The 18822-nt window shown below is 42.9% G+C and overlaps 1 protein-coding gene across 3 annotated transcripts; it reads right to left on the reverse strand.

The window, feature by feature from the left end:
• Positions 1 to 455: 455 nt before the first annotated feature.
• Positions 456 to 12217, reverse strand: LOC139350815 (butyrophilin-like protein 10). 3 transcript variants are annotated; one of them, XM_070992426.1, is made up of 6 exons: positions 11782 to 12217; positions 6913 to 7245; positions 5700 to 5735; positions 4125 to 4403; positions 3872 to 4009; positions 456 to 3493 (listed from the first exon to the last, which is right to left on the reverse strand). In XM_070992426.1, the coding sequence occupies exons 1-6, from the start codon at positions 11873 to 11875 to the stop codon at positions 3432 to 3434; spliced, it is 942 nt and encodes a 313-aa protein (XP_070848527.1). In that variant the 5' UTR covers positions 11876 to 12217; the 3' UTR covers positions 456 to 3431. The 3 variants fall into 3 exon arrangements, with proteins under 3 accessions (XP_070848527.1, XP_070848535.1, XP_070848544.1); XM_070992434.1 differs by lacking the exon at positions 5700 to 5735 and having other exon boundaries at positions 462 to 3493; positions 11782 to 12210; XM_070992443.1 differs by lacking the exons at positions 456 to 3493; positions 5700 to 5735 and having other exon boundaries at positions 3759 to 4009; positions 11782 to 12179.
• Positions 12218 to 18822: the final 6605 nt, after the last annotated feature.

Here is an 18822-nt window from a genome sequence, read left to right on the forward strand (position 1 = left end):
CAAAAGGTCCAAAGTAAAAAAAAATGGACTTCATCATTCGGCTTTCTGGTGTATTAACACAATAAGAATGAACAGAAAGTGATTATCAGCAACAACTGAGACAAACGTCTTCAGTTTGACATAAAGACACTCAGAGAGGACGTGACACCGGCTTCATGTTCAGCGACACACTGGATTATTTAGCATTTCTCAAATATTGGTGTCTTTTTGAGTCCAGTGATTGGAGGATTCAGTTTCAGTTTCAGGTGATTATTTGTATTTGTTTTGTTGTATTCCTCATAAAATACACATGAAGTGACTTTAAGAACTTGTTTCTATTGAGTTGGTGCATTTTATTCAACTGAAATCAGTTTGTCTTCAAGCTTTCAGTCAGATTTGAAGTCTGGAAAAACAAGTGATGCATCAGGCCAATAATCATTTCCTTCAAAATAAAAGCATCTGGTCACACCATTTTTCATGTTCAGCTTTATTTCACAAATACTGTACATTATTCAGCATTTCAGTAAAAAAAAAAAGGTAACAAACTGTTGAACATATTTACATATTTTCAGATAGAATTGCTCTTATTCTATGCTTATATACATTATTTTCTCTTGTGTTTATTCTTCTTTATTGTATATATTCTATGTTTATATGTCTGTTTAACCTGCTGCTGCAACAAAAGAATTCCTCAAATTCAGATCAATAAAGTTAAGTCTTAGATAAAAGTTCAGCGAGGAATCTGAGTAACAACGTTCTTTGACGACTAAAAGCAGTGTGATTATCTTCAGCTTTTCTTTGGAGTCCACGTGACGAAGGACAGATGTCCTTTGCCTTCACTTGGGAATCGTACGTTTCTAACCGTCTGATCTGAAGAATTTCTTCCTTTATTGCTTCTGTTCTCAAAGGTGTCCTTTGAGCTGCAGTATTTAGCTTTTTGAGGCTGTTTTAAGGCACAGTGTGGTTCAGCTACAAGCTTCCTGATCTGCTGTAGCTGCACTGTAGCTGCTGATGGAAGCCTGAGGACCAGACGTCTGCTGGTCTGACAGGGGACCTGATGATTCAGGACATCTGTCCTTTTTTGGCTCCAGGAGCTTTTAGAGCTCAACATTCAGATTTGAAACGATCAACATGATCACTGAAACAACTTCTTGTAATGACCTTAGTGCTATCTGTTCACTGTGGGGGTTCTCTGTTCTCATTATTTATCATACCGTTTACTGGTTTTGTTGCTTTGTTTGAAGCTGCATCTCATTTGTTACGCTGCCATAAAGTCCTGAACAACAACAACAACAAAGTTCACTTCTGAACTCTGAAGGTCGACAGAGTGAAAAATAGAAAAAGCACATAATGAGACAATGAAACAGAATAATACAAGTTAAATTACAAAAACAATGACATTAAAAACTGTACACAGTTCATCCATTTTAAAAGCTCTGGAATAAAAACCATCTTTGTGAAACTTAATGTTCGTTAGGAAGAATTTGGTCTGTAAGTTTAACCAACAATGGATGAAGTTTCACAGAGATGTCGTGGATGGCAGTAGATGGACTGTGCTTGGCTTCTCTCGTCATACTGACCTCTAATGCTTTACAGAAACAGCCATCCACAGACACACCTGATGGCACAGGAACACTTTGGTGTTCAGCCCCCAAAAACACTTCAACACGTGGACTGGGGTGTGTGCTTGTACTTCCATCTTTGTGAGGACACTCAGACATAATGCATTCCCTCTCGCTCCCCCTTACCCAAAATCTCATTCGAACATTACTCCTAAAACCAAGTCTTGACCCTCAAACAGTCTCTGACATTGTGACATCAGCCAACATGTCCCCACTATGCAGCAAGTACAAGTACACTCCAGCTGACCTCCTTGCCCACCCCCTGCAAAACACACACACTTTTCATACATAGCAACGTTCTAGATGGGAGAGAACAAGAGTAAGTGCCCTTAGAGTGCAGAGAGAGAACAGTGCATACAGAGAACACAGTGTTCAGTAAAGAGCTTTAGTCTTTAGTCTTTGTCTGAAGATCGTGAGGGACTCTGCAGAACGAATGCAGTTTGGTAACTCGTTCCTTCTATGGTTCCCAGTGGTGGAACGAGTCCAGCTAGAGACTTAGGGCCTTTTGGAGCTGGCAACACCAGGCGCCGTTCCTGGGCAGAGCGGAGTGAGCAGGAGGGAGTATAAACCTGAACGATGGAGTTCAGGTAGGTCGTAGCGGGTTTGGTGGCAATTTTGTAGGTGAGCATCAAGGACTTATACTTGATGTGGGCAGCAACTGGGAGCCAGTGGAGGGATATGAACAGTGGAGTGACATGCGCTCCAGGCTGGTTAAATACCAGGCAAGCCGCTGCATTCTGCATCATCTGCAAGGGTCTTAATGGGCATACTGGAAGTCCTGCCAATAAGGAATTACAATAGTCGAGGCGTGATAGTACCAGCGCTTCTACTAGGAGTTGTGTTGCATGCTCAGACAGGTAAGGTCTGATCTTCCTGATGTTGTACAGGGCAAATCGGCATGACCAAGCAACAGAGGCCACATGCTCTTTGAAGGTTAGCTGGTCATCAATCATGACACCCAAGGTTCTGGCAGATTTTGCGAGAGTGAGCAGACCCGAGTCAAGCTGGATACTGACCTGTTGTTGTATGGAGGGACCAGCTGGGATGACAGGGAGCTCACTCTTTGACTGGTTAAGCTGAAGGTGCAAGGCATTCAAGATATGTCGATATCCATGCCAGGACAGTGGGTCATCTGACAGGAACAAAGGAGGAGCTGGGTATCGTCAGTATATGAATTACATGAGAGTCACGTGAGTGGATGACTGCACCAAGTGCGGTGGTGTATATTAAAAAGAGAAGGGGTCCAAGCACTGACCCTTGATGTACCCCCGTGGACAACCAGGCAGCCCATAGGTTGAGCAATAGTAGAACAGAGGATAGACCAGTAGCCCTAGCTGATCGTAGTCTTTCCACAAATAAGAGCTGGGTCTGTAGAGTGTCTGTGTTTGAAACCGGATTGGCTGGGTCTCAAGAGTCGTGGAAAGGAAATTGAGGAGAGAAACTGGCCCGTAATTTCCAACCTGAGCTGGGTCGAGTATAGGTTTCTTTAGCAGTGGGGTTACTCAGGCTTGTGTTAAAGCAGTGGGGCAGCAGGGATAAGTGTGGGCGAGATGGCTTGCAGGGGGTCAGAGGGTACAGGGTCCAGTGAACAGGTGGTGCGGCGAGAGTCGAGCAAAAGGTTGGAGACTTGCTCCTCTGTGACGTGGGAAAATGAGCAGAGTGAGGCTGTTTGCTGGTATCCTACTGAGCTGGTCAGGCTCAGGGAACTGGTTGCTGATGATCGAAACTTTATCAGTGAAGAAGGAAGCAAAGTGATCGGCTGTGAGGAAAGTTGAGGGTGGAGGCGGCGGGGGATTGAGCGGTGAGTTTTACTTTACACACTCCCTTCCATCACAACATCTGTAACTTCACAGGATCTGTTGAAGGAGAATCTTTGCTCTGCTGAGAAGAACCTGCAGGAAACAAAAGAAAAGCATATTTTACATAAAGCAACTTCCAGGTGATGAAGAAATGACTGTGGTGGTCCACTCACACACTGTAGAACCAGGAACTGGTTTAAAAGGCACAAATTAACATCGAGAAGAGCCTTTTAGTTTCTTTTAATGAAGTGAATCAGTGTGAAAATGAAACGTGGTCATCATTTCTGATCAGAGTGATGACTGTTTTCTTAACTTTTCATTTAATGGATCAGTTTTAGAAGCAGAAGCTTCATGTAAACACCAACAAAACACAAACAACTGTCACGTCTGGACAGGAGATGGTGACGGTGGACGTTGTGTCGATGTCTGCACTCTAAGGAAGAGATGACAGAGTCCATCATACAAACTTACCTTTATTACGGCGTATTGTGATGCACTTTGTGGCCACAAGAACAAACAGAACTGCAACAAGAATTACAGCTCCCAAAACGCCTGCAAGCAACAACCATCCAATGTCCACTTTGTTGGACAGGTCCTCACACAGACTCCCTGGAAATAAGACAAAAAGCTGAATGTAACAGTCAAAATGTCTCTGCATGTCGCAGACGACACAAAACCAAATGATCAACACAGGAACAAATGAGATGACTGAAAGGAATCTCACCACTGATGAACACGTAGGTCTCAGCTTCAGTCTGATGGTGGATTTCCTCCTGTGTGACGACGCAGCGGACGCGGTCAGTCTTGGTGACGGTGGTGAGGACGGTGATGTAGTGACGGTCTCCTCTGGAGGAGGCCTGCAGCTCCTCAGCAGGGAGGAGGTTTCCAGCGCTGTCCTTCCACTCCACTTTAGGTTTAGGAGACGCACCTTGAACTTCACACTGCAGCAGCGACCAGTCCTTTGTTTGATCGAGTATTGAGATGGACGGCTTTGGAGACGCACCTGTGAGCACAAACAAAAGATGGACGAGACGAGACTTCAGACACAACGTTTGGCTGTCTCTTTCTATGGTGAAATGTTATTTGGTAATTAATGAGCAGTGAAAACAGTCTGGACACAGAGAGTTTCTGAAAATATGTCTTTGACTTTGATCTAAACAAATTCAAAAATGATGCTGAAACAATAATAAACAACTTTAATAAACAACAAGTTTCTGGAACTTTAACAATAACAATAATAATGTTTGTTCTTTTCTGACAAACTGAATTCTGAATCACAGAAACGTTTCTTGTATCACATGAAAAGCATCTTTTGGGTGAAGGTCATTTTAAATGGCAGTCATTGGCTGACGTGGCGTTCGCGCTGTGACCCACAGAGTCGTACCTGAAGACCAATCAGGAGAGATCAGACGCCAGTCCGACTGATGATGTCACTGATTTCTACATCTGCAGTGTGTGCTACAGCTCTGTCACGCCTTCACACTTTAGACACAAAACCGGCATCTCAAAGAGGAAACACAGCAACGCCTGAAGCTCCGACGCTGCGTCGGCATCGAGCGATCGGTCAAACAACACCACTGGTGGCGGTTTGGTAACGACAGCCTCCGTGAAACAGCGGAGGGGTCAGTGAAGGAAATGTGGAGCCATGTGTGGGCCGGTGGACTCACACCAACATGAAGGAGATCAGAGTGAACTTTGCTGACCAACGCTGCAGATGTGGAGTTCAGAGATCGTCAGAATCAGGATTCAGCGCCTGTTTCTCCTAATCGGTCTTTAAATGGAGAGCGCTGCAGATCGACTGCATGTCTGCAAACATGCATACTGAATCTAAACATCAGAGATCAGATGTCTTAATGTTCAGTTTAACTTCTGCCGTGATGGTTCACGCCTGACATTAACGTGTGACTCAGGCATTAACGAATACTCGTCTGTTGTCGTTTCTGTTTGCTGACTGTGTTCTTGTGAACGTTTCTTGTCCTCGGGTCTCTTGGAAAACACATCTTAATCTCACTCAGACTGCCTGATTCAATACAAAATTCCATGAATGAATTAAATAACATAGGTGGACCCTTATGGCTCCTGAGAACCACCTCAAAGCTTGACTGAAGTGTTCAGACTGGAGGTCAGTGACAAACTAACGTGTAGTTTGCTAAGCTGGCCTGTAGATGGCAGCTCTCTTCTCTCAGTCACCCTCTCTGCCTGAACACTGTGACCACAACACATCAAACGGTCAGTTACTGTGAAGGCCTCGCTTGTAGCACACGTTGCAGATGTAGACATCCGACACACCATCACTCACCTGAGGTTTCTCCTGATCGGTCCTTTAAGGTACGATCTGAAAGACAAACAGGAACATTATTTACTGCACAGCACACGAGAGACACCATGAACCTGTCGCATGTCGTTAGCCTGGTGCTGCACCATTGGCTTTGGCCCCAGTGAATTTGTAAAAATAATTCAACCTCAGGCCTGCATAGAGGTCACACTGTTGCTCCTGAATAAACAGTCAAACACTGTGAAAGTATAAAGTGAAGGGCCAACAAAGAAGTCTCCACACTCACGACCACTCGTGTCCAGCAAGAGAACAAACTAATTCTGAGTCTCAATATGAGTTTAACGTGAGTAGGGATGCACCGATCTGCTTTTTCTCCTCCGATACGAAACCAATATCTGAGGTTTAGTAATTGGCCGATACCGATCCAGAAAAACAGCACTGAATTGCCTGGAAAAGACTGGAATCATTCTTTTGTGCATCAGACTTGACTTGAAACATTTCTTTCCTATTTTTTTTTTTTTTAAACAAACAGATATAAATGTACTGAGTTAACTATTTATGTAATATCTATGCACCAGTACAACAATCTCAAACCAGTAGCTTCTCTAGCTTGGTCAAACAACATGTAAAAAAAAATACAGGTGCTTGATTAAGTTGGTTGCAGGGCTCTCGAGTTTTGAACTGAGTTCAGAGTGAGATTTTGGCAGTGGTTGGGGTGGGGACGGGCTCTGATCTCATAAATGACACATAAATTCGTACAAATAAAAATATTTATTTAATTCAGCATTTCTAAGTGCAGGGGTGTGTGTGTCATGTGAGCTTCAGCACTGTGTGTTGCTTGTGCATGATGCCACTCACAGCGCCTATAGCATAGCATTAGACTGAATAGATCGGCCCCTATGTATCAGGCCCATTGTCACGATGACCAATACCGATATCAGATCGTGCATCCCTAAACGTCCCTGCACTGTCATCTCGTCAGGTGTCTGTTACTTTATCCACACCTGTCGGAGATACGTGTCAGGTACGTGCACAAAACACTGCAGCTCTACTAATGAAGCAGTTCCTCAAGTCTTTCATCAACATCTTGGATGAGTTCAGTGTTGATTTTGTGATGAATCATTAAAAGCCCTTCTTATCGTCAGTGGTTTAAACAGACGACTAAATGCACCTGACCCACAGTGACGGCTGGACACCTTCACCCACATTAAGACTGACTGTTTAAAAATGCACTCACCAACCACGAGCTCGACGTGGACCGTTTGTGCAGACGGCTGAAGGTGTGGAAAAGCACAGGTGTAGTTTCCGCTGTCAGTCATCTTTGCAGCTCTGATGATGATGGAGGCGTTGCCGTGCTTCAGGTCTTCCTCAAAATGAGAGACGCGACCTTTGAACTGCTCATCCTGACCTGTTCGTCCATTATTGTAATGGATGCCTGCATCATACAGGAAGACCTCTTGACCGTCCTTCTTCCAGTCAAAGAGCTCTGGTTGGATGTTCTGCTTGGTGCTGAGGGAACAGGGCAGAATGGCATCACCTCCCTCTACTGCGACCACTTTGACACCTGGCCCTGAAAGATGAAGAACATTTTAATCAGAGAACAGTCAGGTGACGACAGAAAGTCAGATTACGCCTCAGTTACTCTGAAACAGCAGAGCACAAGCGCACTGGTTCATAGGCAGATTATTCACAGACAAATTCACAAACTTTATTTATGTCTGCAAACCCAGTTTAACTGCTGAATGACTTTCAAGACAGCGAAACTATTGAATACAGATGAAGTCTGAGTTTGAAGGCTCTAAACTGCCAAGTCATCAGAGAGAGATGTCCAAACAGAAAACACTGAACACTAAAACTAACATTCAGGCTCGGCCTCCTTCGGTGAGAAATAAAGCTTCAGTTTGAGGCTGAGTGCACATCACGAGCAGACATCCTATCACAACGATGACAATATCAGAGCAACAATCTGGACTCACTGCAGGACAAAACACATTAATAAAGAAAAAGAAACGTTCTGCAGGTTGTTCCAGGAGAAGAGGCCAGTCGAGTTTTAAACTGGGTGGAAATTTACTTTCCTGCAGACGTTCATCACTGAGGCACTGATCAGACATCATTTACTGTCATGTAAATTGTTCACATCTGTTAAATGATTCTGTCCCTGCACATGAACACAGTAAACGAGAGACACTCTACACCCGACCACCATCACCACTGAGGTTAGTGGCTTTACTTTAAACACAGCTTTCTATTGTATGTATTACAGTTTTACAACTTACAGTATTTCTTTAATACTTCTATTTTATACATGTCCTATTTTATTTGTTACTTCTATGATTCTTGTTCTTATTTGTGTAGCAGCACCTTGAACAACACCTCGTTCAGCTGTGTACTCTGTATCTGCATGAACGACGATAAGAAACAAACTTGAATTATGAAATTTTGAACTGAATTCAGGTAGTCGGTCACCTGGTGCACCTGCTGGTCAAACACTGATTGACACTCAGTGTTGGTGAAAAGTTCAAAAGAGTCAAACTGAAGGATTATTATGAATTATTGTTCAACACAGACAGCAAAGACTAAACGTCTGCACGTTGCAAGTTTTGACATTAAAGCTCAATAAAAGGATCAGAATCGATTAGACTGTGTGAATCTGTCTGTGCTTTGGGATCCATTTTGACTTGTTTGCAGATCAGCTCTTTTTCTGTCTTTAGGCACAATATTGGTTTCTTCAACTAAAAAGAAAAAAATGCCACAAATATCTTTCACTCCAGACAGCAAAAAGACAAGCAGCCTTCTTTTTCCAGCACAAATCAAAAGCTCAAACACAAACGCTGAAAATCAGTTTAACAGAACATTTTTGGCTGTTTGCTGCTCCGAATGCTGCCTGTCTTAAATGTTCGTCCACATCACATCACTGAGATTTTCTCCCTGAGCAGAAACCTTCAATAAAACAGTCTGTGACAGACAGACAGACAGACAGGCAGGCAGGCAGGCAGGCAGGCAGGCAGGCAGGCAGGCAGGCAGGCAGGCAGACAGACAGACAGACAGGCAGGCAGGCAGGCAGACAGACAAACAGACAGACAGACAGACGCTCAGACGCTCACACTGTCATCCGCCTTCATGCTGACAGAGAAAAGGTTTTGAAGAGCTTCCTCTTCCCAAACAGCCAATGAGGCAACACAACAGAAACACATCTCACTTCACTGAGAATATTACAGACAGACGACTTTCAGGTGAAATCTAAATACTTCAAACCAAGCAGTCTTTGTTTTGTTTGTGTGAAACAAACAGAAATCATTGAGCGTTCACTGAAGGCATTTAAAGCTGTGAGCACTGCATCAGTGCAGAGCTGCACGCTAACTTTCCATGCATGCAGTGCTGGTGTTACAGAGGCTCAGTGTTTTGCAGCACAGGAGCGAGTACAAAACATCTGTTACCGTCTCTACGAATCACCACAAGCAGTGCAGTTCATCACTTCTGCAGGTGTGCGACTGTCTCGTCACTGATGCTGCATACAGGCCACCATCCGAACCTTCACACCAAACGTTTAGACATTTTCTTTGTTTGTCCATGACGGTGAATTGTGGGGACGTCACAACTCTCGCTGGATAAGACATTGTGACGGCCTCTCTCTAACCCTCCCTTATGTTTTTACCTCTCTGTAGCCTTCAAGCGTCTTCCAGGCCGTCTGGTGGAGCTGGATGACATAAATAGGGCGTCCATCTTAGAGGCCCTCTCTTTTTCGTTCTGGCAGCCATGAGCAAATGCAGGTTGTTTTGAGTTTTATTTACCACTCACACATGCACCGCTCTACACCACTGATGAGTAACATTCACACAGTTTAGGTTGTGTTATGTGTAGTTAAAGAAATGTTTTGTTGCCTAACATCGGTGTGCGGACTCCTTTTGCTGTGAACCTTTGAGCCGCGGGTTCGTAACAACATCAATACATTACGTTTGAAATGAGCAGTGCAAATCTCAGTAAACTGATGGTGTCGTAAATACAGTGTCATTCACATTAAATTCATTTTGATCGTACAGTATTAATCTGGAAAGTGTTTTGTTCTCTCATTACTGACAAACTAATGAAGCTTCCTTCATTCATTCACAGAACCCAAAGATTCACATCACTGGCACCAACTGAGGATGTTAAATTAAGCTTCATTTAGGTGATAACTTGAAAACACAGCTTCATTTTCTCATGTCATGTGGCTGAACTCATTCATAGATATATATACAGCAGATGATGCATCCCGCTCATGATGTGCATCTCTGCCTGCAGGATCTTCTCCATCAGTAAAGTTGGCATTTTTAACTCCAACATGTTACTGATGCACCACTGCTTGACCGTATCAGAACAACAAATCAGGAGATTCAGTACAAATCGGACGCCTGCGTCATATGTCGCTGCTTGTTTTACCTGCCCGGTTAATAAACGCCACACCTGATGGGAATGTGTTGCTGAGACAGAGGAAGGTCACAAAGTTCATTTCTCCTCATTTCATCCTGAAAATATCATTGCAGTGTCAGAGTACAGATGATATGGGGCTTGTGAAAAATGGCTCCAATATTTACTTTGGTGGCTATGGTGTGAAACACTGTCATAATCTGTGCTCGTGCTCACTTCTCCCACTGGAATCAACAGACTCTGCGAGGACCTGCTGCCAGTCTCCTAAAACTTATAACTTGCGTTATTATCACAGCACTGCAGTGCACGTGCAGTTTTTGAACACAGTTTGCAGAAATGCTTTAAATTACTGCATAAAAACTGTCAGAGCAGTGACCATCAGACAGCAGAGCACACATGACCTCTGACTGCTGGAGGAGCTTTAAGTTATTTATGGCCTAATAACATGGCTAATAATTACTGACAATGATTAAAAAATGTTCATCAGTACCTACAGATAAATACTGAATTTGATCAATTTCAGCACAGAAACAAGCAGCAAAGACTCAGCATGGTGACAGTGACTGCACTGCTCAGTGAACGTTGGTAATACACCAAAACCATCAATATGAGTTAATATGTCTTCCTCCAGCAGGGTGTTATGTTCCCACATTTCCCTTTTTCATAAATTTGAGTCAGATTTTATCCCTTTTCTCCTTATTACACCCAACCTGTCATCCAGTCGCAATGGACTACAGATGGAAGTGTGGAATAGTTTACCAGTGGACATTAAAGAGAGTAAAAGTGCTGTCCATTAAGAAACTAAATTTAAAAATAACATATTTGAAAAGTATAGAATATTATAAGATTCCTTTTTTCTGTTTTGTTTGATATTTGTTTGTGGGTAGACACATAAGTTACGTAGGTACATTATGTATGTACATATTTATGTTTGTGGGTACATGTGCGTGTGTACATATATATGTATGCAGGTACGTGTGCGTGTGTGTATGTATGTATATGCATATATGTAGCATGTGATTGTATTACATGTATATACCGTATGCGTATTTGTACTTCTCTGGTTTTGTTTGTCTGACAGGAAATGAAAACAAGGGTTCAGCATCTATAAGCTCTGCTTCAGCCGAAAACCCTTTTCGATCAGCCTATTTTATTTTTTCTTGTAATGATTGTGATGATTTCTGCAGCTGCTGATCAAAATTAAATTACTCATTCATTCATGAATTTAAATGAAAATGTAGGAACACAAGACCTAATTGTGAAAATGTCCCAGAAATGAGGGAACATAAGACTGACCCCTTCCTCCAACAACATTCACACACAGTGGCTGAAGATGACGGACTGACAGCAGCAAAACTACACAAAAAGAACAAAAAGCATTTCTTAATGCCTCCACAACTCTCCAGCAGGCATGAAAACAAATCTAAATGAACAGCTGAGCGTCCTTTTAACGTCACTGTAGTTACTGAACAGCTCCCAAACTACGACGACAGACATCAACAGACGATAACAGAGTTTATCAAAAATCACCTGTCCTGAGGGATCAGATGAAACCGCGCATCAGTGCTCATTATTAGGTCGTGAAGTTGCTGTGCTGATCTTTCTGGTGAGACTTAGCTACTACCAACAGTTTGAAGAGTGTAAACAAGCTAGGCAGCTAACCCTGTTAGCTGTTAGCTAACGCCACTTGCTCACTTACCGTGTTGTTGTCCGGTGACTCTTTCCGCCAAAGTCAGCAGAAAGACAAACATTGAAAGAAGCCCCAGAGGCGAAACTCTACGACCAAACATCATGTGTGCTGCTAACAGCTCGCTAATTCTAACTTAGCTAACGTTTGCTAACTTAACCTCTGATAGCTGTACGCTGAAGCTCGCCTTTTCCTGTTAGCTTCCAGTGGGGAAAGCTAGCACGGCTGCACTCGATATTTGTTTTCCTCTCGGGATGAAGTTATTTTGGCTTCAGGACGAACAAGCTTCACTTATCCAGCTGTCGGGAAACAACACAGGAACTTCACGTTGGTCTTGAGAAGCTACAGACCTTTTTTTACGGATAACTGCGACCTGAACTGTACATTCAACGCTAACACTCACAACTTTCTCCTCACTGTGTCTCCTCTTCTTCTTCTTTTGTTTCTTGGCAGTTTCGACGCTCCAAGGCGTATTACTGCCTTCCACAGGTTAGTCCGTGAATCACAGTCTTATTTCATATTCTCCCGTACAATCTTGTATCACGCAGGAACTGTAAAATTGTTGTCTCAATCTGCTGATGATTGTTATGGAAGCCAAATAACGTTCTAACAGAAAATGAAACTAATCCCAAATCTGTTAAGGATTTAAATAAATCTCTCCTCTCAGCACAATAGAGACTACATTCAAGCAAAATATGTTTCACAGTCTCAGGGTGTCCACACTCACATAGCCCAGTACTATGTTTCCCAATTATGTACAAGTCGCTGTTTAATCCACAGTGCCCCAATCTTAATCTACACATTTTAACAGAGTCTTTCCGATTTCCTTGACAATAAATTACTTTTTTAATTTTGGGGTGAAAAGAGAAATAGTGTCTTCCCTTGCTTTCTCCTTCCCATTCTCTTTGCCATTCATTCTCCACACACTCTTTAATTTTCGCTCTCATTTCAACTCTTCCCATAGAATTCTTCACATCAATCTCTCCTTTCTTGAGGGTTGCTTTTGCTAATAGGTCTGCTATCTCATTCCCCTGTATCCCTGCATGCCCAGGAACCCAGCAAAACTTGACCTCACACCCAGCCTTCCCAGCTCTGAATAGAACAGACAGAATTTCAATTACTATCTCAGGGCGAGCGATTGATTTGCCACCCCTCAACGCCATGAGAGCGGCTACCGAATCGGAGCATATCAGTACTCTGGACATGTTTAAATCCTCTAACCACCACAATGCCCACAGGATTGCTAATAATTCTGCAGTGAACACAGAGCTCTTATTAGTGATTCTTTTGTTAAATCCATATCCAAGCTGTTCCACAAATACTCCAAATACCGCTCTCAGGATCCACAGATCCATCAGTAAAAATTTTAAGATAATTTCTTTCCTCTATGTTCAGTAGATGGTCTACTTTAAGGCCTATGCCTTCATTTGATTTTTGATTTAGGAATGTCAAGTTGATATCCACCTCTTGAAATAGCCAAGGTGGCACAGGTGACCAGCTCAAACATATTGCTATACCGTCTTGTCCTAATCCCTGTGTTTTGGCATACTTACTAATATCATCAAGGAAAGTCCTGTGCCGGACTCTGCAACCAAAATCAAAGAACTCTTGCAACAAACACCTAGCAGGGAAGGATTGAGGGAAGCCATTTACTTTTGCCCAATACTGCAGCCCCAGTTTTGTGCGCCTTAACTGCAAGGGCATTTCCCCCATTTCCAAAAGCAGCGCAGGGACAGGAGAAGTTTTAAAGGCTCCACAACACAGCCTTAATGCCTTGGCCTGCAGGACATCTAACTTGCTCAGCACAGACTTAGCAGCTGATCCATAAACAAAACAGCCGTAGTCAAGGACAGATCTTATCATTGCTTGATAAATCAACTGCATGGACCCTCTCTCTGCCCCCCAGTCACACCCTGCTAAGCTTCTCATGACATTTATCACTTTTTCACATTTTGTTAACATTCTTGTGATATGAACTGTCCAAGTCATGCGTTCATCAAACCAAAGACCTAAGAACTTGAAGTTTTTAACCCTCTCTAATGGGGACCCATGCATGGATAACCCAATGCTTGGAGGCTTCAGTTTAAAACCAAAAATCATATATTTGGATTTTGTGGGTGAGATCTTAAAGCCCCATTTGTCTGCCCAGTCCTCCACTAAATCTAAGGCTCTTTGGACTTGTTTTACAGTGAATTCCACATTCCTTCCTCTCTTCCAAATGGCACCGTCATCTGCAAATAGAGACTGTCCAAATCCTCTCCCAATATTCATAAATATATCATTTATCATTATATTAAATAAAACAGGACTGATTACACTTCCTTGTGGTGTACCATTATCTATTCCAACAGTCTTTGAAATTTTTCCCCCCACTCGCACTTGAATAGTTCTTTTCATTAAAAAATCCTTAATCCAATTGAACATTCGTCCTCTCACTCCCAGGTCATAGATTTTAATCAAAAGCCCTTCCTTCCATAAGGAATCATACACTTTCTCAATATCCAAAAATACACTCACAACTACCTCTTTATTATTAAACGCTTTTTTAATGTCGTGATCTAAAACTGCCACAGACTCCATAGTTGATCTCCCATTTCTAAACCCATTCTGATATGTGACAAAAAGCCCTTTGCTTTCTAGAAAGTACACTAACCTATTAGTTACCATTCGTTCCATAATTTTACAGAGCACTGATGTTAAAGCTATTGGCCGATAAGAACCAGGATCTGACGCATCCTTGCCTGGCTTGAGAATAGGAATTATAACTGCATGTTTCCATTCAGCTGGTAGATATCCCTCTGCCCATACAAAATTGAATAAAGACAATATTTCATCAAGAACCCAATAATCCAGATGTTTAAACATTTCATATGACAGCCCATCTCTCCCAGGAGTGGTATTAGCTCCTGATCTAATGGCTTCCCTCAATTCCTTCACATTAAAAAACAAATTAATTGGATTGTCATTCTCTAAATTGTTTTCCAACTTCCACTGATTGATTGACATCAATTCTGCCCTTTTACAACCTTTTTCAGTTCTTTTATTCTTTGAGCTGTGGACTGCTTGAAAAACATCCACAAACATGTCAGCTTTTTCTTGATTGGAGACTGCCTCCACCTCTCCCTTCTGTAAGACTGGGATTGAGCTTTTTTTATAAAGTCCAGACATTTTGCGTACTGCTGTCCACAGATGTCTAACAGGAGTCTCTGGTCCAAGGGTTTCACAAAACCTCCGCCAACTGTGCTTTTTTGCATTCTTAATTACTCTCCTTGCCACCGCTCTTAACCTCTTATACTCAACTGTGTAGCACAACATTGGACATTTTCTTAACTTTCTATAAGCTTTGTTTCTATTCCTGACAGCAATATTACATTCTTGATTCCACCATGGAACCAGCTTGTGAGGTTTGAGATTCTGCCTCACAGGAATTGAGAAGAGAGCAGCCTTGTGAATCATCAAACCAAGGGATTCATTCCAGTCATCAATGGAGCCCTCTGAGTCAACCTCTTCTAATAAATTTGTGGCTTCTCCCTGAAATTCATCTCATTTAGCAAGAGAGAATTTATATCTGGCCACACTCTCTTCCATTTCTATTCTCAATTTTTGCCCAAATTTACATAGAATTGGAAAGTGATCACTACCCAGTGTGTATCTGTCAATCACATCCCATTCTCCAATTCTGGCTAAGTTTGAAGACACCAGAGACAGATCAATATGACTACATTTATTTCTAACAATATCAAATCTAGTTGGCCTACCATCATTAATGACTGTCAAATTGTACTTTTCCACAAATTCTTCCATGACTATTCCATTTCTATCTTTGTTATCACTTCCCCATAGCAGGTTGTGGGAGTTGAAGTCCCCTACCCAGATAACAGGACCATTAACACATTCCATTAAATTGTCAAATTCAGACAAAACCAAATGTTTACAGGGATTATAAAAATTTACAACTGTTATAGGCGTATTACTTGTCCACACTTCCACAACTATACACTCTAAATCATTGTTCAAGCTAATTCTCTTGCACTGAATTCCTGATCTAATAAAGGTTGCGCAGCCCCCACCTGACCTATCAGACCTGTCTCTTCTCAGACACACATACCCTGGAATGACAAAATCTAGGCATGGTTTTAACCATGTCTCCTGGACACATATTAACTCTGGTTTAACCTTAAATTCATCTACAAATCTTTTTAATTCCTGACCATTAGCAATTAAACTCCGGGCGTTCCACTGAAGAATGTAAAACATGAAAATGCTAGTCCACAGCATCATTGCTTTCGACCTGCACCTCCATACTTTCAGACCTCGACGTCTGTGAGCTATCTAACTGCTGTTTCTCTGACATATAACCATGGAGTTTTTCAGGAGAAATCTGCTTTACGCCCAGGAAGCGATCAGCTGCCCCAACTACGACCTTTATCACATCTGATCTCCTTGTTGCTGACTTAGCTCCAACCAGCACATCTGCAATAAACGCCAGAAAAGCATCTCTGCTCAAAACAAGCGCATCAGGGGGCAACACTGGGAGGGCTGGGAATGCCTGCTGGCTCCTCAGCACTGGGTTGCTCATCTTTATATTCTGAGCTCCAAGCTCTCCACCAGCATGTTTAACTGCCTCCACATATGACACTTTATTTTGATCTCTATTGAGCTGCATCTGCTTGGCTTGGATAAAATGTTCACAGCCCTGAAATGCTGTCATATGTTCCCCCCCACAATTACAGCACCTGGGGGTCACTGTCTTGCATACTTTTATTTCATGGTCCTGCCCACACTTTGCACATCTGCGTTTGCCCCGACAGGCACTGGCTGTGCGTCCAAACCGTTGACAATTGAAACAGCGCAATGGTGGCTTAACGTATTCTCTTACACGGTAAGCCATACTTCCCAGGTACACAACCTCTGGCAGCACACTGCCTGCAAACGTCAGCAGCACCGGGGAGTCGACTCCCTCCTTACTTTTAAAACGCACAACTTCAACCACACTTCCTCCTTTAATATTGTCCAAGATTTCCTGTTCAGACAGTCCACCGTACACTCCATAAATCATGCCTTTGGGTCCCCTTTTGTCATTGGGAACCATTCTCTCAACTTTCATCACTAGTTTTCCCACATCTTTAGTGCTGTCATACTGTTTTTGGTTTGCACAGCAAACTCTCAGTATCCCGTTTGACAGAATCTTGGCCTGAAATTCTTTCCCTATTTGGCTCTCTAGAGCAGTAGTGACTTTAAGGAGGTTTAAAACTCTAAATCCTCCCTCTCCTGGTTTCTGGCCTTTAACTCTGAATAACACGACCAGTTCTTCAGAATTCTCGTTTCCAGTTCTCCTCTGTTTATTTTCTACTCCTGCCTCTGTTATCTCTGGCCTTTCCTTTGACACTCCTCTCTTTTGGCTTCCTTTCCCTACTTTTTGCCACCCACCTCCCTCAACCCCTCCACCCTCTTCAGTAGCCATAGCTACTGTTACCCTACAACGTCACACACCACTCACCACACACTTTCACTCACACTCAACTAGCTAACTGTCGAAAGGGAAACAATCCTCCTTCTGATTGAGTCCGAGTGGAACGCCGCGAGAATATCGGTCCGGACCTATACAGGCCGTTGGTCGATATCTGCACAAGCAATTCCCCTCCAAACCCTCTCAGTAACAACAATAACACCAGCAGATTAAATCACATAAGACAGCGAGTGAATGAAAGAAATTCAAACTTTCCGCGCAACGTCGTCCCACAAGTCGCCCCCACGTGACCCTCACTGTGTCTGACACCCACATCCAGTAGTTGGTTTGCCGTCACGTGACGTTATTCACAAAGCCGGAGCTGTCATTGGGCGAGAGGCAGGGTACACCATAGACGTATATTATGTCTATGGGGTACACCCTGAACCGGGCGCCAGTTGATCGCAGGGCAACACACAAGGCAGGCAACCATTCACACTCTCACTCACACCTAGGGACAATTTTAGAGTCACCAATTAACCTAATGAGCATGTTGTTGGTCTGTGGGAGGAAGCCGGAGTACCCGGAGAGAACCCACGCATGCACGGGAAGAACATGCAAACTTCGCACAGAAAGGCCCTGTCCAGGGATTGTACCGACAACCTTCTTGCTGTGAGACACGCACACTACCTGCCGCGCCACCATACAGCAAGATAATTCATGTCAAACTTTATATGTTCCAGCAGTCTTTGAGATGACTTTAAAAAGAATGAATTTAAAAAGCAATTTGTATGTTGTATGAATTACATATTTAAATGTAATTGTGGTGGGTGGCATAGAGTAGGAAAGGGGGAGGTGTGTTAATTAGTCACGGCAGCGATAAAGGGCTACCTGCAGGAGGAACACAGGTGGCAGCAGGTGTTCAGGCGGAGTGAGGCTGGTGCACACCTCATTCCACGCCGGTATGCAGGGAAAGCTGGCGTGCAGGAATAAGTGGTAGGCTTTTCTTTCTGTGTTTTTTATATGTCTTATATTGTTTAGTTTGAACATATGTTGTATTTACTGTGTCTGTGTATTTCAGACCTGTTTCAATCCCTGCTGGGTTAAAGGCGGCTGGTAGTTGATGTCGAAATAGATCGACGTACCAGGTATTTTAAAGTTTTAGTTATGTAGTTTTTAACATGTGGTCGAAATTAAAGATGTATTTTTGTTTGGTTAATAAATTGTTGATTGGTGTTTGTTCCTCCGCAGGGCATCAGTGGTCCATTTGCTGCTCTTGCCGTGAGACGGTTTTTGTTAGTTTTATTTTCTTTTTTGTTTTTTTTTTTTTGTTCTGTCTAGTCCGCCTCGGCAAGTGTGCCGGTAGCGGGCAAAAGAGCTGGGTATTGCCCCTGGGGCGGACTAGTTCTTTATTTTTCTTTGTTTTTCGTTTGTTTGTCTGATTTTCTTTGTTCGGCTTGTTTCCCCCATTCAAACACTTATCTTTAATGGGTCGATCCCAGTCGGGTGGTCACGGCAGGCTTACGGTGTGTTTACCCTTCTGTAGTGTAACTGTTTTTGCATGTGTGTAAATCTTCGATTTAAGCTTGGGATTGGAGTGTATT

This window comes from Chaetodon trifascialis, chromosome 3 (assembly GCF_039877785.1).
Source record: "Chaetodon trifascialis isolate fChaTrf1 chromosome 3, fChaTrf1.hap1, whole genome shotgun sequence".
Classification (NCBI taxonomy): Eukaryota; Metazoa; Chordata; class Actinopteri; order Chaetodontiformes; family Chaetodontidae; genus Chaetodon; species Chaetodon trifascialis.

What these genes read in the sequence shown, in the direction of transcription:
- LOC139350815 (XM_070992426.1), bottom strand. Translation starts at nt 11,875, where the DNA reads ATGATGTTTGGTCGTAGAGTTTCGCCTCTGGGGCTTCTTTCAATGTTT. An exon ending in AGTCACCGGACAACAACACG is followed by an intron (nt 7,246 to 11,781) that starts GTAAGTGAGCAA and finishes TTCATCTTTCAG; the next exon opens with GGCCAGGTGTCAAAGTGGTC. An exon ending in GACCTACGTGTTCATCAGTG is followed by an intron (nt 4,010 to 4,124) that starts GTGAGATTCCTT and finishes TCTTATTTCCAG; the next exon opens with GGAGTCTGTGTGAGGACCTG.